The sequence below is a fragment of the Mobula birostris genome, chromosome 6 (genome assembly GCF_030028105.1).
Source record: "Mobula birostris isolate sMobBir1 chromosome 6, sMobBir1.hap1, whole genome shotgun sequence".
Lineage (NCBI taxonomy): Eukaryota > Metazoa > Chordata > Chondrichthyes > Myliobatiformes > Myliobatidae > Mobula > Mobula birostris.
This window is the reverse complement of record NC_092375.1, coordinates 174744213-174767859: the sequence shown is the minus strand read 5'-3', so window position 1 is coordinate 174767859 and position 23647 is coordinate 174744213. Positions and strand designations below refer to the sequence as shown.

The 23647-nt window shown below is 39.0% G+C and overlaps 2 protein-coding genes across 5 annotated transcripts in view; one reads left to right on the top strand and one right to left on the bottom strand.

Moving 5' to 3' along the window:
• Positions 1-2300: 2300 nt before the first annotated feature.
• On the bottom strand, positions 2301-21226 carry arl6ip6 (ADP-ribosylation factor-like 6 interacting protein 6). The gene is made up of 4 exons (XM_072261952.1): positions 20694-21226; positions 20557-20610; positions 20335-20467; positions 2301-4638 (listed from the first exon to the last, which is right to left on the bottom strand). Exons 1-4 carry the CDS (start codon positions 20992-20994, stop codon positions 4545-4547), a joined length of 582 nt encoding a protein of 193 aa, XP_072118053.1. The 5' UTR covers positions 20995-21226; the 3' UTR covers positions 2301-4544.
• Positions 21071-23647, top strand: part of prpf40a (PRP40 pre-mRNA processing factor 40 homolog A) — a 76138-nt gene continuing 73561 nt past the window's right edge. The window contains exon 1 of one of the 4 annotated variants that reach the window (XM_072261949.1): positions 21071-21425. In XM_072261949.1, the coding sequence (XP_072118050.1) occupies positions 21423-21425 (3 nt within the window). In that variant the 5' untranslated portion in view covers positions 21071-21422. The remainder of the gene's footprint in view (positions 21426-23647) is intronic. The other 3 variants (XM_072261948.1, XM_072261947.1, XM_072261950.1) reach the window with 3 other exon arrangements.

Genomic DNA, 23647 nt, shown 5'->3' with positions numbered 1-23647 from the left:
TAGAAAAAGTGCAGGACTAGCATGATAGCAGAAAGCAAAATTGGTAAGAATACCAATTGTGTTAAATAAAAACAGAAAGATGATCATCGCCTGCACATTAGCCGTTTATCTCTTTCTGCAGTCACTTTCTGGCCCGTTGCACCTCTCCAATATTTTCCGCTTTTATTTCAGACTTTCAGCATCTGCAGTTTTTGTTTTTTTTAAAAAGCAGTACTGATTTGGATATGGTTACTACAGTGTTGGCGCGAGGCCAAGTGGTTAAGGTGTTCGTCTAGTGATTTGAAGGTTGCTAGTTTGAGCCTTGGCTGAGGCAGTGTGTGTGTCTTTGAGCAAGGCACTAAACCACACATTGCTCTACGACACTGGTGCCAAGCTGTATGGATCCTAATGCCCTTCCCTTGGATAACATTGGTGGCGTGGAGAGGGGAGACTTGCAGCATGGGCAATTGCTGGTCTTCCTTACAACCTTGCCTAGGCCTGCGCCCTGGAAACCTTCCAAGGCGCAAATCCATGGTCTCATGAGACTAACGGATGCCTATAATACAGCTGAAATGGCTCAGTGATAATTGTACTCAGAGTACAACTGAGAAAGTGTTTACCGGAAATAATAATGTTACAGCCGGATCACAGGTTAAACAGCAAAAGTGAATAAAGATGCTAGATGCAATCTCAATTATCTATAGACCCAATATAGCAGACTTATTTATGTATACAGTAATAAGATCAATATGAATCTAAATATAAGGTAGCTAATATTTCCAATGGATTAGTTCTGATTATCACTATAGGAAGGAAGGGAATTGCAGGGATTAGACCAGGATACCAAATAGATTGCAGAATTTTAAAGAGAGAATGTATGAACAATTTATTTTCTCTGGATAGAGGAGACCAAGAGGACACCTGACAAAGGTATATAAAATTATGAGGAGGGAGGGGATAGGGTAGATAGTAAAAATCTTTTCCCATGGTAATTGTGACTACAATCAAGATGGCAAGGATTGAGAGGAAGGAGCCTGAGATTGGGGGGGGGGGGGGTAGAGAATTTGATTGAACTTTCAACAGAAATATTACATTTTTGGCCAATAAATTGAGAATTTATTTGGAATTTAACTCTTACCCAGCTTTGCTTTACGAGCTTCATAGTTCCAAAAAGGTAAAACCTTCAGGTACAAAATCAATAGAATAAGCCAGATGGTATTTTGCATCTGTGATAAGGAGGATTTTTATTCCTTACTTTTCTAAAAATTATTATTCGAGGGATGTGGATTATGGGCTTGTCCACCTCTGATTGGCCTTGAGAAGCTGGTGGGGAGTTGCTTTCTTAAACCTCTGCTGTCCTTGAGGTGTAGTATACCCACAATGCTGAGGATTGCCAGGATAATGTAAGTCATTTTTCCCAGATCAGGATGGAGCATCGATGGGAAGGCAAATTCCAGGTGGTGGCATTGCTACACATCTGTTGCCTGTCTTGCTAGCTGGTAGAAGTCATGGGATTGGAAGGCACTGTTTGAAAAGTCTTGGTTAGTTGCTTCAAAACATCATCTAGAAAAGCTGCTGCTGTGCTGTGTCCATAGTGAAGTGAGTGAATGAGGTGCACATTGAATGAGCTACTATGGTGTATATGACTCATTCTCTTTCCTTTCATTGGAAATCTTAGCCACCTTGCTTATACTTAGATTCATACTAACCTTATTACAGGGCAGGTGTATGGGGTTGAGTGGGATCCAGGATCAGCTTTAATGAAATGGAGGAGCAGACTCGATGGGCTGAAAGGCCTTTTTGCTCCTCTGTCTTATATGTTGTCCTATATGCCTTCTTGTCTGCTGCTAAATTTGTGGTGTTAGCTAGATTTTATCTTGCTGCATAGTCATTGGATGGCATGTATGGTATTTGCTATCTATCAGACCAAGTGTGGACATTGTACAGATCTTGCTGCATTTGGAGATGGACTGTTTTTTATCTGAACCGCAATATGCATAGTGCTGAACATTGTAGAATCTTCAAACACTCTTATTTCTTAATTTACGACAGCAGGTAGATCATTGATGACATAGCTGAAGATGATTGACCAAGCATACTACTCTCAGGAACTCCTGCAGAGATATCCAGTGGCTGAGATGATTTCACTCAAAACACAACACATTTTTTTTGTGCTGGGCATGATTCCAACATAATAGGAAATCAGCTTTGAGTGAAAAGATTAGATTGCTGACTCATTCCCTTTCCTTTCACTTTCCCCAACATAGTCACACTATCCAAAATAGCAAATCAGGACCCAATTAAATGGCAACAGTTCCTCAGCAAATCACCTTTAATAGAAAAAGAAACAAACATTCGAGATCACAGTGATTCTGTACATTCATTAACAAGCTTGAATTATTAACAGTTCCTTATGAAGATAAAATATTTTTGATCTAAAGAATCCTATTGAATTCATAATTGCAATAATTAGTTTATAAAAAATTCCATAAGAATGGTGAAGAATAGCAATGAGTGCAGATCTTAAAAATACAAGATATTTCAGATTTTCACAGCCATTTACAAAAGATGCAACAAACAATCTGGTGAAGAAACTCAATAGATCAAGCAGCATTTGTTTTGGGCTTAGAAGTCTGTGTTGCATCAAGGAATTACTGTGGTGCGTCATGATTCCAACACCAGTGCTATCATGTTTGCTGTTGTGTGCTGGGGCAGCAGGCTGAGGGTAGCAGACACCAACAGAATCAACAAACTCATTCGTAAGGCCAGTGACGTTGTGGGGATGGAACTGGACTCTCTGAAGGTGGTGTCTGAAAAGAGGATGCTGTCTAAGTTGCATGCCATCTTGGACAATGTCTCCCATCCACTACATAATGTACTGGGTGGGCACATTACTGGCATAATTTACATTTTACTATTTAACTATTTATGGTTCTATTACTATTTATTATTTATGGTGCAACTGTAACGAAAACCAATTTCCCCCGGGATCAATAAAGTATGACTATGACTATAAAAGGAAATTAGCTTTGAGTATACATCAGGGTCTGAACTCAAAATGTCAATGATTCCTCCCCACCAACCCTGCTCAACTCACTGAGTTTTTCCACCAGATTGCATGCTGTTCCAGATTTTAGCTTCTGCAGTGCCATATCTCCAGAAAGGATGCCATCTTTTAAAAAGTCAAAGATAATGGGACATATAGCTTGAAGACACATTTTATCAGACCAAAGCAAATTAAAAGCAAATCCATTTATGATTCTTTGATGTTACTCAATTGATTTCCAATTTTAGTAGTCTTCAAAGTCAGTGACATGACTGAATAACACGACATCCATATCATTACATTTTAAAACAAGGTGAACATGCCACAATAAAATGTTTATATTAATATGAATACAGAAATAGATTATTAACACTGGAATTAGCAGCAAATATTTACCATTTTCTCCTTTCAAAAGGAGACTGTAACAGGTATAATTGTACCCATCAAGTAAAAAGATCCAGGCTCATAAATTTATATTTCCTTCATCAGATTTATTCTTACCATATCTAGAACCTATTCAAGTTTATCAATGATTCTCGGAATGGTACCACACTTTTAACAGATTACACACATTTCCAGTGAACCTAGTATGCTCAAAGTGAGTGTGGAAGTTTCCCTAGTGCACTTGAGACCAAACCAATGGAACTCAAGATAATGGAACAGTGAATCTTTGAAGTTGATGGTATTATGGAAACTTTTCAATTCATCTGCTCAGAATTGCCAGGTGAACGCCCAAGGACAAAACCAAAATGCGCTAGGCCACTTACATTCCCACACATTCATAATCTATCCTAGCTTTTCCTTCTCCCAGACTTGGGTTTAGATATTCCCTGTCATATGGGGAAACACTTTCAATATGCCAATATTAAAAATAAGAGGATCAGAAACAAGAAGGTGAAAAATAAAAGTATTCTTCCGTCCAAGGCAAGAAAATAAAAGTAATGTGAAAGTCTGCAAATTTTAAGACAACCTAGAATTCAAGGCAGATTGCTCTTTGCAAAATAGAATGCACTTGCAAAGTTATTAACAGCTATTGATACAACAAAGGAAACAGAAAAGCAAAATGTCAACTTTTGCAACATTAATTTCTGTCAACTTTATCAAATAGATTAATTACAATTAGAAAAAGTTCTTTTCCCAGTCAACTATGATTCAAGATTTAATGTATTTAAATTGTTTTACTTTGCCAACTTTTATCTGAGAGAATATAGAAAAATCACATACCTGAATGTGTTGCACTGTTAACCAATCACAAATTAGTAATTATAAAATTAATGTATAACAAAACTAATACTATGTTCAATGTAAAAGATTTAAAATTGCAATTTTAAGAAGCTGGTTTATAATAAGGATTCTTAAAGCTGAAGTTAACAGATCAATAAAGTACATCCTGATATCAGATATATTTAAAACTAAAAAGGCATCTTCAGATATACCATCTTCTTATGTGCCACCACTTTCAGGCTTGCTTATCTGAATAAAAGTCAGTAATGCACTTTTGGTGAAGGAAAAGGCGACTTCAGGCAAACCACCAAATTACAGCCAGAGCTGTTGTGATGCCATTGAGAATTGCCATATTATAGCCCATATGGAATGAATGACCTGTTATTTTCCTGGAAAAGAAAATTTAGAAGTTATTTATTAACTAAAACTCCAAAGCTTGCAAAAACAATGAACATTCAAACCATGGCACGAGTTATCAACATACAATCTAAAATCTAACACTTATACAACAGCAATATTCCTTACAACTCAAAGTGCAATTGTCATTTGTTTATATCAATGAATTTTGATTTATTTCATTCACTACTGATTTTACTGAAGCTATGGTTAAAAAACCAAGTCTAATTCCCTTAATGTGTTCGAAAATTGCCCCAATCCTTCACACAATATGCGGTCTTTTGTTGATTCTATTGTGGTTGTTATTTTATTATGGATTTATTAAGAATGTCTGCAAGAATATGAATCTCAGGGTTGTATATGGTGACATACATGAATTTGGATTTTATGTCAATCTTCATTATTATAAAAAATATCATTCAACCAGGGCATCAAAAATGTTCACGGAGAAGGTCAATTAGTTAACCTTAGTTGTTGGTCATTTTCTCAGCAATCTATCAGAATTATGTTTCTGGGAATGGCAGCACTTTCTGCCTTTAACTTGATCTACTTAATGCATCCACCTTATTTGGACTTTTTATTCTTCTCATTTAGATCATTCAACAATTTATTGATTCAACATTGTAATCTCCATTTAAGTAGTTAAACCATCCTATGATGTATGCAAGAAAACCACACAACTTTAAAAAGTTACAGCAAGTTAGATTAAAATTTTCTCTCAAAGTAGCTTCAAATTGTCCCCACAATACATTCCTTCTACCCACTCACCTGCCCTTTTGCCTTAATAACCTGTACTGCTTTCTCCTCTGCTTTTATTTCCTCCAATCAAAAGCACATTGATCATTTGGATGAAGGGAACAATTATAACGCCCAAGCACCTATCCTTGCAAATTTGCATTAACTAACAACCCAAAAATAATCCCATGTTTTGTCAGGTAACTAAATCTTCTATCCATGCTAGTATAACAACCTCAACTTCATGAGCCAGAACCTTTATCAGAGTTGGATATAGTACAGAAAGGGTCCTTCAACCCAACAAGTCAGTAACACCTATTTATACAAGTCCTACATGAATTCTTCTTTCAACAGTTTCCCCGTCTTGTCAACCCTTCCAGATTTCAGCACTCACTGACATCCCGGTGGCAATTTATAGTAGCACATCTTGATGAAAACAGAACACCTGGAGGAAGGAGGAGCTCAGGGTCAAGGTATAAATTTGCACACAGCATGCAAGGTCAGGATTCTAGTACAGTGCTAGCAGCTGCACTGTCACACTCGTGTGTAATAATCTTTTATCGTGTGATCAAATGCCTTTGAAAATGCAACTTGCTCCCCTTTATTTACTTTTATAGTTACAGCCTTAAAAAATATTCAAACCCAGAAAGTGTAACCAATTAAAATGGAGTCATGAACACTGACAAACTAGACAAGCAGAGTATATGTGACAACCTACGAGGAATAATTTAACATCACTGATTTGCACAACTAACAAAAGCGGGTTAAACACCAAAGATGAAGATATACACACCATTTACACTTAAACATATACTGAAAAAATGCCTCAAAATAAATTGGATGATGGCACTATACCTTTGTTCAATTTCAGATTCATTGAAATAACAATCAGAAGTCAACTGTTCAAATTAAAAAGGATAATCTAATCTAAAATACAAAACAAAGATTTCTGTGGCAAAATCATTTTAGATTTGACATTTCTTTTTACAACTCTGAACGCTGTTGGCATCATTTTCTCACCAATGTGATTGCGAACAGCAACCACATAGGAAAACAATACTTACTTTCTGAAAACTTCATTGCACTGTAAAAAATTGGATGTTTATACTTTAGCAAATATTGATTATATTGAATACCAAAGAAAATTTGACCATGATAAAAATTACATTAACAATTACATTTTGATATTTCTACAAAACAAACAAATATAATCATTTACACTAAAATGATGGTTTGCAAAATAGTTGCACAACCATAATGAGCACTGGTCAGATGAAATTTATTGTTACTGAGAGAAGAAACAAAGCCCACAATGTAAGCGCACTACTATATTTGGTGTGAAACTTGTTCCAGCCAATCACTATTTCAACTCTAAATTGCAAAGCAATGTCTTTGGCATTTCATAGACAAGAGATTCTGCAGATACTGGGAATCCAGAGTAACACAAACAAAGTGCTGCAGGAACTTAGGCAAAAGATTCAAAGTACATTATCAAAACATGTATAAATTAAGCAATCTTGAGATTAGTCTGCTTACAGGCACCCACAAAACAAGAAACCTAAAAGAAACCATAGAGAAAGGAATGAGCTTCCAGCAGAAGTGGTTGAGGCAGGTTCGATGTTGTCACTTAAAGTTAAATTGGATACATATATGGACAGGAAAGGAATGGAGGGTTATGGGCTGAGTGCAGGTCGGTGGGACTAGGTGAGAGAAAGAGTTCGGCACGGACTAGAAGGGCCGAGATGGCCTGTTTTCGTGCTGTAATTGTTATATGGTTATAGAAAGAGAAAAAACACATTATGCAAATAATTTAAGCAAGCAACAGCATTCCGAACCAAATAGTTCATAGACCCAAATCCCTGGAGCAGCTGGATTAGGCCCAAAAGCTGCGATCTCAGTTAATCATATAGCAGGACAAATTGCAGCGTGGTTCGCAGACATGAAGCGCAAAGTAGTAGTCGTCTCACAGCCTCAACGGTGTGAAGAGAGGAGTGAACATCGTGGGAGAATGAGTGAAATAGGCCCAATTCTTGCCTCCAGTCCTGACACTCTGCCTTTCCAGTCTATTTGGGCTGGTGTTTAAATCATCCAAACTCTGGCTAATACTATGCATTGGGACCCAGGCCCTTCCACCCAGTGACACACTCCAGACCTAGGCTCCCGCCACCCATTCTCAACCGCTCCAAATTGGCTCTGCACTTAGAGCAATCAAACCTTGCACCCAGTTTAGGTGGACAGGCATCAAAGCGCCTCCGCCTCCACTCCTCTCTGAATTTCTCACTCCAACTTCATCTCCTAAACTGTCTCGGACACATTACGCTCTGAATTTGTAACACACCAACACAGCTCATCCCTTGAGTCAGCTTCACCTCCACTCGCTTCTTCATTGTTTGCAGTGATCGCTTACCACAATTTACCTCAAAGTGTTATTAATGAGGTTATTAGTTGTACTTCTTACCTTCTGAACTACCAGTAAGCAGTCACCCAACTTTAGTAGCACTATCTTAAACCAGAAGCAAGCATCTATGGAAAGGAATTAACAGTCGATGTTTCAGGCCAAAACCATTCATTAGGACTGGAAAGGAAGGGGGAAGTAGCCAGAATAAAACCTTTCTTTCCACAGATGCTACCTGACTTAAGTTCCTCCAGTATGTTGTGTGTGTCTTTGGCAGTTCCCTGCTACCAAACCACTTTGCACTGACACAAGTCAGCAATATACATCCGTCAACGTCATTTATCTTACTTTAATATAGGCTTTTTCGACTAATTTGAAATCCACAATTTTGTACAAAATAGTAGATACTGGTTATCTGGGCCAGTCGTGTACACTTGCGTGGCTGTTAAGGTCAATTTATACTTCTGCATCACATCGACGCCGTGGGTACGGCATAGCCGCGTAACCTACGCCATACCCTATGCACTACCCTGATGCACACCTCCCCAAAAATGTAACTACGCGTCGCGGCGACGCAGACCGCAACAACTGTGATTGGTCCGCTTGGTAGCATCGCATTTCCTCCTACGCTGCAATAGCTTCCCATTGGGCGACTGAAGGGCAGGGAAGGAACTCTGGCTGCAATGCTTTCCATAAAGCTTTACAGACCTCCGAAATTATGGAGGACCCTGTACTTGACGCCAGTTTGTAGCTAGCTGCTACAGCCTATTGACTTCCGCCTGAAGCTAAAACTCGAATGGTGCTTGCCAGTCTCTGAGTATACTGTGCGTACAATGATGCGAAATAAATGGTTGGAAATGATGAACCAAATCGTCAAATCTACCTGCCGACATCTGAAAATATTTGAAATGCACTTCCTCATCCATGTCTCTCAGTGGCCGGACAAGCACAGAAAATTCACCCCCCTTCAGTTTCAGTTGCCATTGTTTGAAGTTTGAGTTTCGTCGTGTTGAGTTTCAACACACTGTGCTTAGAGAGAACAGTTTTTCTGTAGTGTCAATTGCATGTGTTTGTGTTCAAAAAGCAGTGATTTTTGTCACTGATAATTGGCAAGAAATAAGCAGTAAGAAAATTCAGAACTGCATTGCTCACTGCAGTTTCAAGCATTCAGGCTTGGAGATGCAAGAAATAGCTGGGAGTGAAAATGAAACAATTTCACTACTTCAGCAAGTTAGTAACTACAAAAAATTTGAAGGTGTTGACAATCATCTTGAATGTTACAATGAAAATTTGGAGGATACAGTCAAAAGAATTGTCTGAAGGCAGTCCATTACCTGCACTAGGTGTCTGCCCTGATTTTGTTCATTTACAGTCAATTAAAAGAACATTGCAGTGTACACTAATTGAATTCCTCTGTTGATAACTATTGGGAACTTGTAGTTTATAGTACTCTGGTATTGGTTTTGTTCTAATATGTTCTGTATTTCATTTAAATACATAATTTGTTACTCAGTTAAAATCAGTGTCTTTTTAGTACCTTTTTAACATTTCCATGAAATGGGTTAATTGGACCAAAATATACTGGTCCCAATGTGTCCCAAGTAACTGGAATCTACTGGATACAAAGAATACAGTACTTTGTGGAAAATACGAAGTTCATCAATCCTCACAAAGAGCATTGAAGTCTGTTTCACTCACTGAAATTGCATTATAGCTAACAAAAGCTTTATGGAACATAAGACATTGATGTAATGTTAAACTAGCTTGTAAAATGATTCATACCAATACGCAACAATCCCAAGTGAAAAGGGAACTTATTTTGTCAATGTAAACTGAATAATTGCTAACCTTAAGAATAGAAGCAAAGAGCAGAATCTCACCTGTAAATGAGTAGAATGTTATTTTTCGGCAAGCTTAAATTAGACTACATTAGGTCACAAACTAGTAATTCAATAGAATGAAAAATTAACATATGCAAATTTGTGAGCATATCAAAATAAAGAGGCCAACTGGAAACAGTAGCTGTTCCTTTCTGCTGATGCTACATGACCTGCTCAATGTTTCCAGCAATTTTAGATGCCGTCTGATTAGTTGAGTATCTCCACCAATTCAGTGGCTTATTGTTTTTATGTGACAAGGACTCCAAATAGAGGATGCATTTACGCAAATGCCAGACCAGCTTTAGATAGGTATTGTATTATAACAGCAAATCTTGCCAAGTTCAACAGCTGGACAAGCTGTTCTACTTGCCATAACTGATTCAATCAAATACTGCAAGGATGGTCTAACTGTTCAATGTATTCAGAAGTTCAATCTTTGAAAATAAAATTTTCAATCTCTGAAGATAAAATTTTGGCACGTTAAGTCCACATTACACACTTAGTTTAAAGTAAGATTTGTTCCAATCAGCTCCAGAAATGTACTGCATTTTCACTCCAGTGTCTACTTTCTTGGCAGATTCGGAGAAGAAAGGTGCAGAACTACTTACTGGTGTTATTGTCACATGCACCAAGACAGTGAAAAGCTTATCTTGCTTACTGTTCATACAGACCAAATCATTACATAGTGCTTTCAGGTAGAACAAAGAAAAACAGTAACAATGCTGAGTGAAGTGTAAAAGCTGGAGAAAGTACAGTGTATGTAAACAATGAAGAGCAAGATCACGAGGAAGAGTGATGTCAAGAATCCACTTTATCATTCCAGAGTCTGCTCACGGTGGGACAGAAGCTATTTCATGAGCCTGGTGTGACATGCTTTTGGGCCATTGCATCATTTGCCTGATGGGAGGGGGAGAAGAGGGATTGCCAGGGTGGGTGGGAGGTTTGATTATGCTGGCTATGAGAAGTATAAACACAGCCTCTGCAGAATCTCCTGTGTTTACCTTAGAGGATAGGCTGGTTTCCATAATGTGCTATGTTCACAACTCTCTGCAGTTTCTTGTTGTCACAAGCAGAGCAGTTGCCATACCAATCTGTTCTGCATGCAAACAGGATGATTTCTACCGGGCATCAATAAAAATTAAGGGTCAATGGGGAAATGCTAAATATTTTTAGCCTCGAGGCAGTGGAGGTCATATTTTGATTTCTTGTAAAAGTTGGGTTGCCTAATTTGAACACTGCAGACCTAGACATCAGAAGAGAGTGGGCCTTCCAGAAAATCTACGGTTTCCAGTCTGAACCTACTGGGGATTTTTTTTTGGAGAAAACAGCACTACAATGAATGTCTTCACTATAAATTATAACCCAACAACTGCTCTGGGAGCTGTGTAATTACCAAGGAAGGAAATAGTATCTCTTCTCCATCTTCAAGAATTTACAAAATGACAAATGCCATTTTTCAGTTCCCTGAGTATTCCCAGCAGTTAGTTTTTATTGCCAAGTTTCACCAGCTTGCTGAAGCTCTCAATCTGCTGGCTTGCATCACCAACAGCAATTTCTAGATTTTAAATTATGGTTTATGCATTGACAGAAATATCAAAGCTGCTCTCAGATTCCCAAGGTAATTATGATACATGGGGATATTTTTGCTGTGATTATTTTACAAAAAACAGATCCGTACCGCCACTGATTGAATTACAAACAATATTACTTACATCCATTTCTTCCAATATGTTTATACACATACTGACTTAACGACACACAAGGATCATTAAATGGAACAGAAAATGTTCATTCTCAATCTGGGTGTCTCTACACCAGAAGGCTTGCATCTGCAGATTTCCTGAGCAATTTACAGTAACAGATGCAAGAAGATTCAAGAACAAAAGTGCACTTAGCCTCCGAAAACATTTTTAAAACTGAATGGCTTGTCTCAGAAATTAATTAAATGACAGACAAATGCAGATACCTTAAAATTCAGGGTGATAGAAAACAGACAGGAATTAGGTACTGCACAATGGTGAAATACATTGGGAAGATTTACATAAAAGGCTATGCCATATTTAACAGATACAGCTACTTTTGTGAAAGTTCATTTTTAAGGAAGACTTGAAATAACTTCAGGATAATTTAACTATGCAGCTGGTAAAATTGAAATCAATTGGGGTAAAAAAAAAGACTGTTGGCTGTTGTCACACCAGCCTCAAAAAATGGCAATTACCTTGATATAGTTCCAGTAGCAAGTCGTCACTGCAAGGGCAACACAGAGCAGTGGCCCAGGCCTTACCATTGTCAGTTATTTCAATGACTTTCCCTCCAACATCAGAAGTGAGAATCCCCACTGCATAATAGGAAGAACCACCAACTGGATGACAATAATTGCTAGTTTTATCAACAATATCCACATCCTATAAATGGTTTTAATTGGCTTGGTTGTTCTCCTTTGATTTCAGCAACAATTCATTTAGGGAACAGGTGAAATTGCTGAATTTCTGCACTAAATTTTAGAAAAGCTGTGAAGAATGTGGATTTCCACAAGAGATTTTTCTACTACCTGAAGTGCAGAAACTTAAAAAATGTGAATCAAGAAGAATTTTCAACAAATATTTCTGATTAGTCAATGAAACATTAATCTAAAATGAACCAAGTAATTTGCAACTAGTTACAGGAGAATCAAAACTTGCTGCGAGACTTGCCACAAACTCCACAGCCCAATGTTCCACCACAACTCAGTGCTTAACTATTTACTACAAATAAAATTCAAATAATTCATTGTTAGTTTGATATTTCCAAGTTAGTACTATGAGGAGCAAATAACAGCCATCGCATTCAAACATCAGTTCCATAGTTAACCAGTAATTGAATTCATTTTGGATAACAAATTGTTATGCAGCTACAATGTAACTTCCTATATGGAAAGCATTTGCTTTCAGAAAAGTTGACAGTTAGCCTAAATATTTTATTACTGTAAAAAACCCAAAGGAATTGGAGAACCCAAATGCAGCTGAAATAGAGAAAAAAAAGTGGAGAATATGCAAATAAAGCAGAAAATGTTGGAAATACTCAAGAGCAGGGAGCATCTGTGAAGTTATAAACAGTAATGTTGATTATTCTGCTGTAATCAGAAATAATTAGAGGAACCGGTTCACCCGCCTTATTTCAGGCAAATTTTCTGGGCTGGGTGCAATGGAGTGTTTAGAACTGCTGTGTTTGCGTGATTTTCCATCTGGCAATTTAAAAAGACAAAGTTGATTTCTCATACCTGACAACTATAGGTATCTATCTGGCAAAATTATTTAATGACCCCCCCCACCCCCATCCCCGGACATCAATGCTCCCTGGATTGTAAATATATTTTCCAAATTGTTTGTTTGGAATTGCCCATCTTTTGTTAAGGCAGGAGAGGGAAGGTACAGAAACAAAGAATGAGGGAGCGAGGGAAGGACAAAAGAATAAGACCACATGTAAGCTTTCCCAAGTCTTAACAATCGGGTCCTTAGCTGTTAGTCAAATGTGCCTTCGAAGTGTGGAAACCTCCTTTGGTCAAGTAGCTTTTCCTGCTCTGGGTAAGAAGTAGAAACCAATTTAACATAAAAGGTCAATGTTCTCAGGAGCTAGCTTTCAATATCACAAATTAATTAGTAACAATTCTGTCAACTTTGGCTGCACAGTTCCAGAAACATGGGCTCATTCAGGATGCCTGATTCTCTATGTGTGGAGCTGGCATGTTCCATGTCCATCCGAGTTTCCTCTCACATTCCAAAGACAGACTGACAGGTTAATAGGCTAAGTTACCACGAGTGTAGTTAGGTGTAAAGAGAATTAGTAGGGTGTTGGTGGGCACACATGGGAAATTACCGGGGGCAAATGAGGCTCTTGGGTGTGCTCAGAGCTGGCACAGGCTCAATGGCAAAAACATATAAAAGTGTCAACTTTAGTTGTGCTTCAGTGAGTAAGGAAAATTCTACACTGATACAAGTTCAAGACAAGCTGAAATATGGAAGCACAGACAAACCACATTATGGGAAGTTAAGATTGAGTAAACAGACTGAATTGCAATTTTCCACAACCCGAGGCCACATCACCTGCACGTGTTAAGAAACACCAGCTGGAAAACTTTATAGCAAATTTTATTCCTTCTCAAAATTTGGGGTAGTAATGTGAATTTTGCAAGGACAAATTTCCATTACCTGAATGGCCATCATGCAGGTGTGATGGGTTGGAGAGGGTCAGCAACTTTTAATTCCACAATGTTCACATGGCTGTGCAATTACAAAGAAAGCACAGCAGTGCCTCTCCTTCCTTAGGGGCTTGCAACGATTCAGCATGACATCTAAAATTTTGACAAACATCTATAGATACCTGGTGGAGGATATACAGACTATATATATCACAGCCTGGTATGGAAACACCAATGACCTTAAATGAAAAATCCTACAAATAGTAGAGGATACAGCCCAATCCATCACAGGTAAAGCCCTCCCCATCATTAAACACAATGCTACATGGAGCATTGTCACAGGAAAGCAGCATCCATCATCAGGGACCTCCACCAGCCAGGTCATGCTCCCTTTTCCCTGGTGCCATCAGGAAGGTGGTACAGGAGCCTCAGGACTCCCACCACCAGGTTCAGGAACAGTTACTGTTCAACTTCAACCATCAGGCTTTTGAGCCAAAAGAGACAATTTCACTCAGCTCCATCACTGATGCACTCATTTTCATCTCATGCTCTCAGTATTTGTTGCTTTTTATTTTTTTTTTCTTTCTGTATTTGCACAGTTTGTTGTTTTTGCACACTGGTTGTATGCCCAGTTGGTGTGGTCTTTCACTGATTCCGTTATTATTGGATTTATTGAGTATGCCCACAAGAAATTGAACCTTAGGGATATATATGGCAGCATCCACGTACTTTGACAATAAATTTACTTTGAACTTGGATTGTATCATGATAGTAATGAAAACATATGGGATACATGAAATGGGGTTCAGTGTAATTTAGGTCTCCAAAGTGGTTCAAAAAGCACATTTTTAATCTAGACACCATTAATCAAAGTACTAATGAAATAAATTGAATGCTTCCAACCATTACAAATACTGCTCTGTAAACTGGCGCCATCAATAAAATGGGGGTCATCAATGACCAGATACCCAACAGGATCAGCCACATAATATAGTGATTATATTTTAACAGAGAGAGTTGGCTAAAAGAAGTAAAGTCTGCAGGGCTAATCCCCATGTACCCCATAGATAGTGGAAAAGCTAAGTCATATGCAGAAAGATTACAAATTTCTTACAGCAACATGCACAAGATGCCAGAGGTACTCAGCACGTCAGGCAGCACTTACGGAAATGAATAAATGGTCGACGTTTTGGGTCGAAACCCTTCTTCTGGATTAGAGGGGAAGATGTCAGAATTCAAAAAAGGTGGCAGAGGATAAAGGGGAAGGAGGATAGCAGGAAGGCAATAGCTCAAGCCTGGTGGGTAGGAAAGGTAAAGGGCTGAAGATGAAGGAATCTGATAGGAGAGGAAAGTAGACCATAAGAGAAAGGGAAGGAAGGGACCCTGAGGGAGGTGATAGGTAGGTAAGCAAGGTAAAAGGCCAGAGTGGAGTAGAAGAGGAGAGGGGGAGGGACTTTTTTTTTTAAAACCAGGAGAAATCGATAATCATGCCATCGGGTTGGAGGCTACCCAGATGAATAAAAGGTGTTGCTCCTCCACCCTGAGGGTTACCTCATCGTGGCACAGGAGGCAGCCATGGACCAACATGTTGGAAAGTGAATGGGAATTTAAATTAAAATATTTGGTTACCCGGGAGTTCTACCTTTGGCAGGTGGAGCGGAAGTGCTCTACAAAGTGGTCCCCCAATTTACAATGGGTTTCACCAATGTAGAGGTGACCGCATAGACACAATAAACAACCCCACCAGATTTGCAGGTGAGGTGTTGCCTCACTTGGAAGGACAGTTTGGGGCCCTGAATGGAGAGGAAGGAAGAGGGAAATGGGCAGCTGTAGCACTGTGGCCACTTGCAGGGCACCATATATGACTCCAGTGGATGAAGGCCTGCTACAGTGAGGATGTTCCCTCTAGCTAAGGAGATTGGAATCTCAATAAAGATAAATTATTTACAACTGAAATGAGGGCTGTGGAAACCTCAATTGTTTTCAAAGTAGAATCTTTAGATTTCTCGAGTCGTACAGCACAGAGACAGGTCCATCTACTCCGTGCTGGACTACAATTGCTGCGTCCCATTAACCTGCACCTGGGCTATGGACCTCCAGACCCCTCCCAACCATGTACCTATCCAAATTTCTCTCAAATGATGAAATGAAATCCAAATTCACTACTTCCACTGGCAGCTCGCTCCACATTTACACCCTCTGAGTGAAGTCCTCCCTCACGTTCCCCTTAAACATTTCACTTTTCACCCAAGATTATTTTAGATCATGGAGAAATTATGAGATATTGGGATAAGACAAGCAAATGATCTGATGTAGATCATTAATAAATTATTGTAGAGCAGATCAGTTCAAGGGGCCAACTGGTACCTTCCAACTCCTCTTAGGTTGACAAATTCATTCGTTCATCCATCGTCATCGATGAAGACCTCGACAGCATTCGTCACTTTGAGACTGGATGCGGTGTGTCCGAAGACGACCGGTCAAGCCAATTCAGGCACAAAGTGTACTGGCACATGTTAGGCAGACATGTGTAGGAACTGCAGTTGTTGCGCAGGTGGCTCTGGACTTGCACAGCTCACGCTTGAGTTGTGCTTCAGCAATACGCCTTGCTTCGTAAGCTTGACAGCCCTTGTGGATGAGGCCGCACCAGGTAGAACGGTTTTGTGCCAGTGTTTCCCAGGCGGTCCTGTCTATGTCAAGCGACTTCAGGGAGGCCTTCAGTGTGTCTTTGTAATATTTCTTCTGCCCTCCATGCGAGCGTCTTCCAGCAGAGAGTTCCCCAAAAAGGAGCTGCTTGGATATGCGCTCGTCCAGCATGCGGATGACATGACCTGCCCGTCGGGTCTGTGTTCTTAACAGCAGTGTGTGGACTGATGGTAGACTTGCTCTAGAGAGAACTTCAGAGTCTTGCCATCTGATGCCTAATATTCTGCGAAGACAAGTCATGTGGAAATAGTTGAGCTGCCTTGCATGCCTTCGATACACAGTCCACGTTTCACAGGCATACAGGAGGGTAGTGAGTACCATGGCTCTGTAGACCTTGAGTTTCAAATCCACCTTCATCTTTAAGGACAAGGTAGCAGATACATGAAAACACTGCCATCTGCAGGCTCTGTTCAGGTCCTACACCATCCCAATCAAGGAACAGATCCCCATTCCAAAGGACCATCTATCCATGCACCACAAGCTGCTCATTCAAATTCTCTGCTTCCAGACCATCCCAACTGCTCTCAGGCTCCTAACTGCTCTTCACACTTTTCCACCATGCTTCCCTTTGCATTTCAGATAGATTTCAGCCAGGGCAAAACTTGCATGTATCTGGCTAACATCAGCAGCATACATTTTAAACAAGACTCCAAACACCATTTCTCATAAATTGTTTGGAATTTCTTGCATACTGAAACAAATTCTATACTCATATATACCAGCTAAAATTAACTAAAGGTTGTGAGAGTTTAATAAGATCTTTTTGAGAAATTGAGCTTTTCACAATTCATTTTTTTCTGCTCATTAACAATTTTACTCATCTTCAACTATTTTTATATGCATTACTATACTTTGATATACAATATTGATTTAAACAGCTGAAGAAAATCTTAATTTTTAAAAAGCTACAAAATCATGGCTATTGTTTTAAAGCTACAAATAAATTGCTAGTTAAATCAAGAATACAAGTATCTATTGACATTCTAGAGACTTCAATTGATATTCAAGTCACACAATGTGAAAAATAATAAATCAGCCAGAATTTTGAATGACTACAAATGAAAACAGTTGATTTAGGTTACTGAATCATAAAGGACTCAGTCCAATACTTCATCCAAAAATCATCCTCAATTCAACTGAGAATAAACTACAGCTATATTGACAAGCTGTAGAACAAGCTTTGAAAATCACATTGTGAATGTTCATGGTTGTAAAACTACGAACTTAAATGATGCAGAAAATACTGTAATAGTACAGCTTGCCAAACAACATAAAGAAAAAAAGTGGATTCAAGTTATGCACTTAAAAACATCATTGCATCCCAAGTCAGTAGAACTATGCAATTCAATTTCCATTTCTTGTATTCTCTATTATTTTAATCTAATCTCTATAGGTAGTTTATTCCTACTCCATGTAAACACACCAAACCAACCCGATGAATCTCAAACTGAAACCCAAATTGCCCTTTGGAAAAGCCGGCATTTATTACACATTTCAAATTGCCCTAGAGCTGGAGGTCTACCATCTTTCTGACTGCAGCAGTCCTTCTGAAGGTGCAGTCAGAGTTCTCCAGTAGGCTTCCACGATTTAAACAGAATGAAGGTGAAGAATTGGAAATGGTATCATTCAGCTACATTTCCTTGCTACTTACATAGCTTACAGAAAGCCCTCAAAATACCAAAAAGTTCTGTTAAATGTAACCCGTCCTTAGATGGCAATCCGAACTTGGCCTGAGGCAAGTTTACCCAGGATCTTGCAGTAAAGATCTCTTTCCAGAAGAGTGTTGTGGAATGAAAAAAAAACAAAGGAAAAGCATGGCCTTTTCACCACTCATTGGGTCTGCTCAGCAACTTAAAGCTCTGGAACCAGAGGCCAGATACAGCAGGTATCATGTGGATACTTGGGGGAGTTAAACAACCAAGTCCGCTTTCTCATCATAATTGTTTTATTAATTTTAAAGGTAGATTGCAATTCTGATTACAATTTCATTTGAAAGAGAAGATGGCAGTGGTGGTAGGAATGATGGAGTGCATGAGACTTCAAAGGAACATTTAGTGCCTTTTACCTCGGATAGATGAAAAGAACTTTGGTGGTGGGAACTGTCCCAGCAACTGATGAATAGATTTCAGACTCAGCAAAAATAACAACTTGCAGCTATTTATCCACATCACTTCACTGAAGGCAAGAATTTCAGATATTATTTCTCTACTGTTCCCACTAACTCACCGAAACTTTAAAATGCTAACAATTTCTTTTGAGGAAGAAATTGACGTTACCCTCAACTTTGAACCTAAAGCTATCATTTGCTTTACTTTTCCTTGAAAACAGTCAAGCTTATCAATTCTGCAAAGCTTAAAAAATATACTGACTTTTAAAGCTTTATAATAATGGTACAGCATCACGCCAACTTTTTTTTAATACAACGCCAATCTGTTAGCTTTTCAATGGAGCTACTTTATTTTCATGTATTTTTTTGCTGAATCTGTTAATAAAAGAATAAGTTTTTAAAAAAATTAATTTGCTGTTTGTCCATAATAAATCAGCCAGAACTTTGAATGATTACAAATAAAAACATTTGATTTTGGTTACTGAACCATAAAGGGCTCATTTCAATATTTTTTCTGAAAATAACTAAACCACAAGTTTAGGTGATCCTCAATTCAACTCATAACAAACTACAAATGTATTAACGAGCTTCCAAAATCACATTCAGAATTATGAAAATATAAATTTATGATACTATAACTGTACAGCTTGCCAAACCGTGCAAAAGAAAAGGTGAATTCAAGTTATGCACCATAGTCTGTAAAACTATGCAAATCTATCTTATAAATTCTCCATTGTCTTAAGTTTCCTACCTATCAGCTTGCTTTACAGCTTCCTATCATCCTACAAATTAACTGAAGTTAATTTAATATGATCTACAAATTTCTAGCATTCCAATTTCCAGGACCTTTTATGAAGCCAAAGTGGAAAATTACACTGTCATTTCCTTCCTTGCTTGCTTGCTTCAATATTGTGACATACGCTTCACCTATCCATACTGCCATTGACTCCATTCTGCCTTCAAATTCAACCTGCCAAAGTGAATCACTTCACACTTTTCTGGGTTGAATTTCATCCACCACTTCTCAGCCCACCATTTTGTCAATGTCTTGTGGTAACCTACAACATCTACACCCTCCCCATAAAATAGGGTCCACACAACCCTCTTTTTCCTTTAAATTAGTAAGTGCCTTTGTCCCAGGATGGTAATGGCTAAGATAAGAGTATGAATGGACAACTTTAAGGTGATTAGAGAAAAGAATGGAGGGGGTTGATGAAATACTTCTCATCAGAGATAGATTGTTTTCTTTTAAACAGAGCATGGAACACGTTGCCAGAAACGGTGGCAAAGGCTGATACATTAGGGATATTTAAAGAACTCTTAGATAGGCACATGGGTGAAAGAAAAATGGAGGGCTATGCAAGAGGGAAAGGTTAGATTGATGTTGGAGTAGGTTAACAGATCGGTACAACTTAGTGGGCTGAAGGGCCTGTATGGAGCTGTACTGCTCTACGCTCAAGTCAGTACTTATTGCGAATAATTTTCAAGGTAGCTAAGAAACAGGTCCAAGGTGACATGGTTTTTGGAAAACTGAACAAGGAGAAATAATGTTCTGAATGTTTAATCCAAAACCTCAATCATAAAAAAATAAATTTTAAACGAACGTACCAAAACTGCATCATTTAACGATCATGTTAATCTTAAAAATCCCATAAAATCTATATATCAAACATCATAAACTTGATTTACCTAAAACGAACAGGCGATAGAGGTGTTGGTGGAAACATCCCAGGTTCAAATGAATCAAAATACGTCAATGTCCACGAGAAACTACAACATGACACCCCAGCTATCAAGGCTAAAATTAACGAACTCCAAAGACCTGAATGAGATAAACATGAAATAAATTATTTAGCAACAACCAGACACCTTATGTAAACAGAGGTTACGCTAGGTATTGAGAGAAATTACCCAAAATTCCTGTCTTGATATTATGCTCGCGGCTTTCTTTTTCCAAACGCAAATCTGTAACCACAATAAGTAACAATTGTTTATAGTATCCAGTTTTCCTTAACTATTACAAAGAATTTGACTTTATAACTCAATACCTTTGAGGGCAATGTACACAATTGCGAGAAGAAATGCAACAAACGTCAACATCACGATACAACACAACATGGAACAGACTCGGGCCGGCCATTTGTTCCGGGAATTGACGTGCGCCGACGACGCCAACACCCGGCTCTTCCCCAATACTGAAGCATCATCCACCTCTGTGTATGTGTAGCCCTCAAGTGCCTCGTCGTCTATCGACTCTCCCCTCAGTTTGGATGTCAGCTCATCTCCAACCTCCTCCCCGACCACTGGAGGCGGGGCGGCGAACGGCGTCCGCTTCACTAAGCGGGGCATTTGGAGCTCTCCGAACAAAACAGCAGGTGAAAGCAGTGCCCAAGCCGGTGCAAATTTTACCTTAGCAGCACTGCTGTATAATTAACTTTAAGACACAGAGACTCCTGCTTAGCCACAACCACAGCTACTCTGGCTCCATACTAAACGGCAACCGCCGCGACATTCCTCCTCAACCTAACCTACTACCCCAAGCCGTCTCTTCGCCTCAACGCCCGGGCCGACTCGTGTCCAATCAAGAGAGAGCGCTGCCTCTAATTTGGCCAATCAACGCGGAGCATTGTCGGTGGCGGGTTGGTGCTGCGTTAGGTTGCACAGCAAGTGGCGACCTTTGGCCTCTACCCTGCCGTCGCGCTGAGCCAGTTGGATCACGCGTTGCTGTTAGGCGTCGTCAGGGCCGCGCCGGAGCCGAGGCCGATCGGAGCGAGAACATGGTGAGTGCAGCGGCTCTAGCGCGCACGGCGGGGCCATTGTTAGAGCGGGACCCGGCCGGGCTTCGGCTCCTAGGCCCGCCGGAGCCCGCGAAGCCGCAGTGGGGCTTTGGCTACCTTCTTCAGGGCTACGCCGAGCTGTACACCACCTGAAACACAGCCGCGTGTGGGCAGCTGGTAGTGACTGAGGAGGCCGCGTTCAAGGCCCCCACCCCCCAATTACCCGCTCTGTGTCTCCATTAATTCGATCTGCCTGACGGGTGCGGCACTAACAGATTTTAACAAGCTGATTTTGTGCATTTTGTTAATGAATGGAGCGAAATATTGTGTGAATGTGTATGTGTGGGATGGTGGTATAATTGGAGTCGTTTTGACTTGATTGTGGCCAGATCTCTACACATTTTAAACCTTTTTCTACGTAGGATGTTACCATTGATAAAACGATGTGCAGTTTGGCAACGCAGTGTGAATGCAAAAGCCCATATTTGCTTTAGGACTCTGGGAGTACTAAAGCAAATATGTAAATCGCTCTTTTTTTGCTGTTTGACAGCAGATTATTGTACGCTGAGTTCAAAATGATTTGGGTTGTTGAAAGGTAAAGCTAATGGCAAGTTGAAATTGATGAAAATAATTTGTATACCTATAGTAGTAATACTATACATACACCTTTATAAAGTAATACCCTTTGTGTACATATTCTCAATTCAGACATCTTGTATTGAACTGTAAAACAACCTTGTTTATGTACTGTGAGTGAGTATGCTTCTATTATGTAGTCATATGTGCATATATCAACAGGCAACCTATCCCTCAACTATGGAATTCCACCATAAATCTCTGCTTTCTACCACTCTTTTAAATACTTGGAGACTTTTAAACCAATCTGTAAATACATTTGCCTGAATGTATACTGTTGACTAGAAGGATGACTGGGTAGTGCATACAAAATTCTTGCTGAGCTTCACAGGGTGAATGCTGGGTGACTAGATTCAAAGTCCGCAGTTTCAAAATAAGGAATTAACTATTCAGGATTGAGATGAGAAGAAATTTCTAAGCAGAAGCTATGAATCTTTGGAATTCTTTACTCAAGAGGGCTGTGGAGATTTATTCAGAGTATATCAGGATGTTGATTGATAGTATTCTGGATATGCAGGAAATCCAGGGATATGCAGTCAGTGCAAGAAGGCAGTTCTTAGGTGAAAGATAGGCCATAATAGGCATTATTGAATGGTATATGCTCAAAGGGTTGAATGGCCTCCCGCTGCAATTTTAAAAAAATGTTATTGCTCTCTCATGTCTCTTTTAACTCAGTGTCAGTGTTGGTTGATTGTAGTTTTGCGGCTTGTGACTGTTTCACTGTATTAAAAGGCTTATAGTTTCAGTTAAAGTAATTGGTACCATTACATGTCAAATACAAATAAGCATTTCAAAATTGATATACTGCCAACACTTCATAGTTCACTGAAGTGTAAGTCAGTACATATCAAATACAGAATACAAATAAATCTGTAAAGTGGATTTGTATTTTTCAATATACAGTTGTACATTCAAAAAACCATTCACCTAGCTTTAGCTCGAAAATTCTCTGGGTGCAGCACTTTAGATAATTCAATCTTTTGCCTCTCCTGGATCCTGGAGTTCACTCGTTGTCAACAGCTTCAAGAATTATTTTCAAATTGCAGCTTACATGTGATAAATCAGTAGTTCTTTAGTTCATTCGTGGGATGAATGAGCTCATTCCATGATACGATTTCTATATAATTCTACGATTTAATTACAAAGTATTAATGACACGCTTGTAAAATTTTTGAATTTTTATGCGGGTTGATCTGCAAAGGTAACCTGTTTGTATTAAATTCCTGAATCTTAGTATACAAACTGTTTATTGAACATCATGAGCCATCCTGCTTAATAAACATCTAAGCTATTTTACCATTTTTTCATTTTTCTCCCATGGTTTTTTTGCTATCAATATGTAAGGTTTATAACTTTGATACTTGTGAATGTTTGGCATTGTTTTCATCTGCTTTTGGAAAAGTACATGCGTCTTTGTAAGGCTTACCCTAGTCATGTACGGAGATGGTGGATCTTTTATTTAACATTTTATTGTAAAGCATTTTTTGGTTCAAACATTTTACTCACATTAAAAGTAGGTGGATGTTTATGATTTGTTGTTTTTGAATAAAAGGGTGTATTATTTTGTTGACAATCTCTTTGAAACTCCT

What these genes read in the sequence shown, in the direction of transcription:
- arl6ip6 (XM_072261952.1), bottom strand. Translation starts at nt 20,994, where the DNA reads ATGCCCCGCTTAGTGAAGCGGACGCCGTTCGCCGCCCCGCCTCCAGTG. An exon ending in TGTGTACATTGCCCTCAAAG is followed by an intron (nt 20,611 to 20,693) that starts GTATTGAGTTAT and finishes TTGTGGTTACAG; the next exon opens with ATTTGCGTTTGGAAAAAGAA. An exon ending in TATCAAGACAGGAATTTTGG is followed by an intron (nt 20,468 to 20,556) that starts GTAATTTCTCTC and finishes TATCTCATTCAG; the next exon opens with GTCTTTGGAGTTCGTTAATT.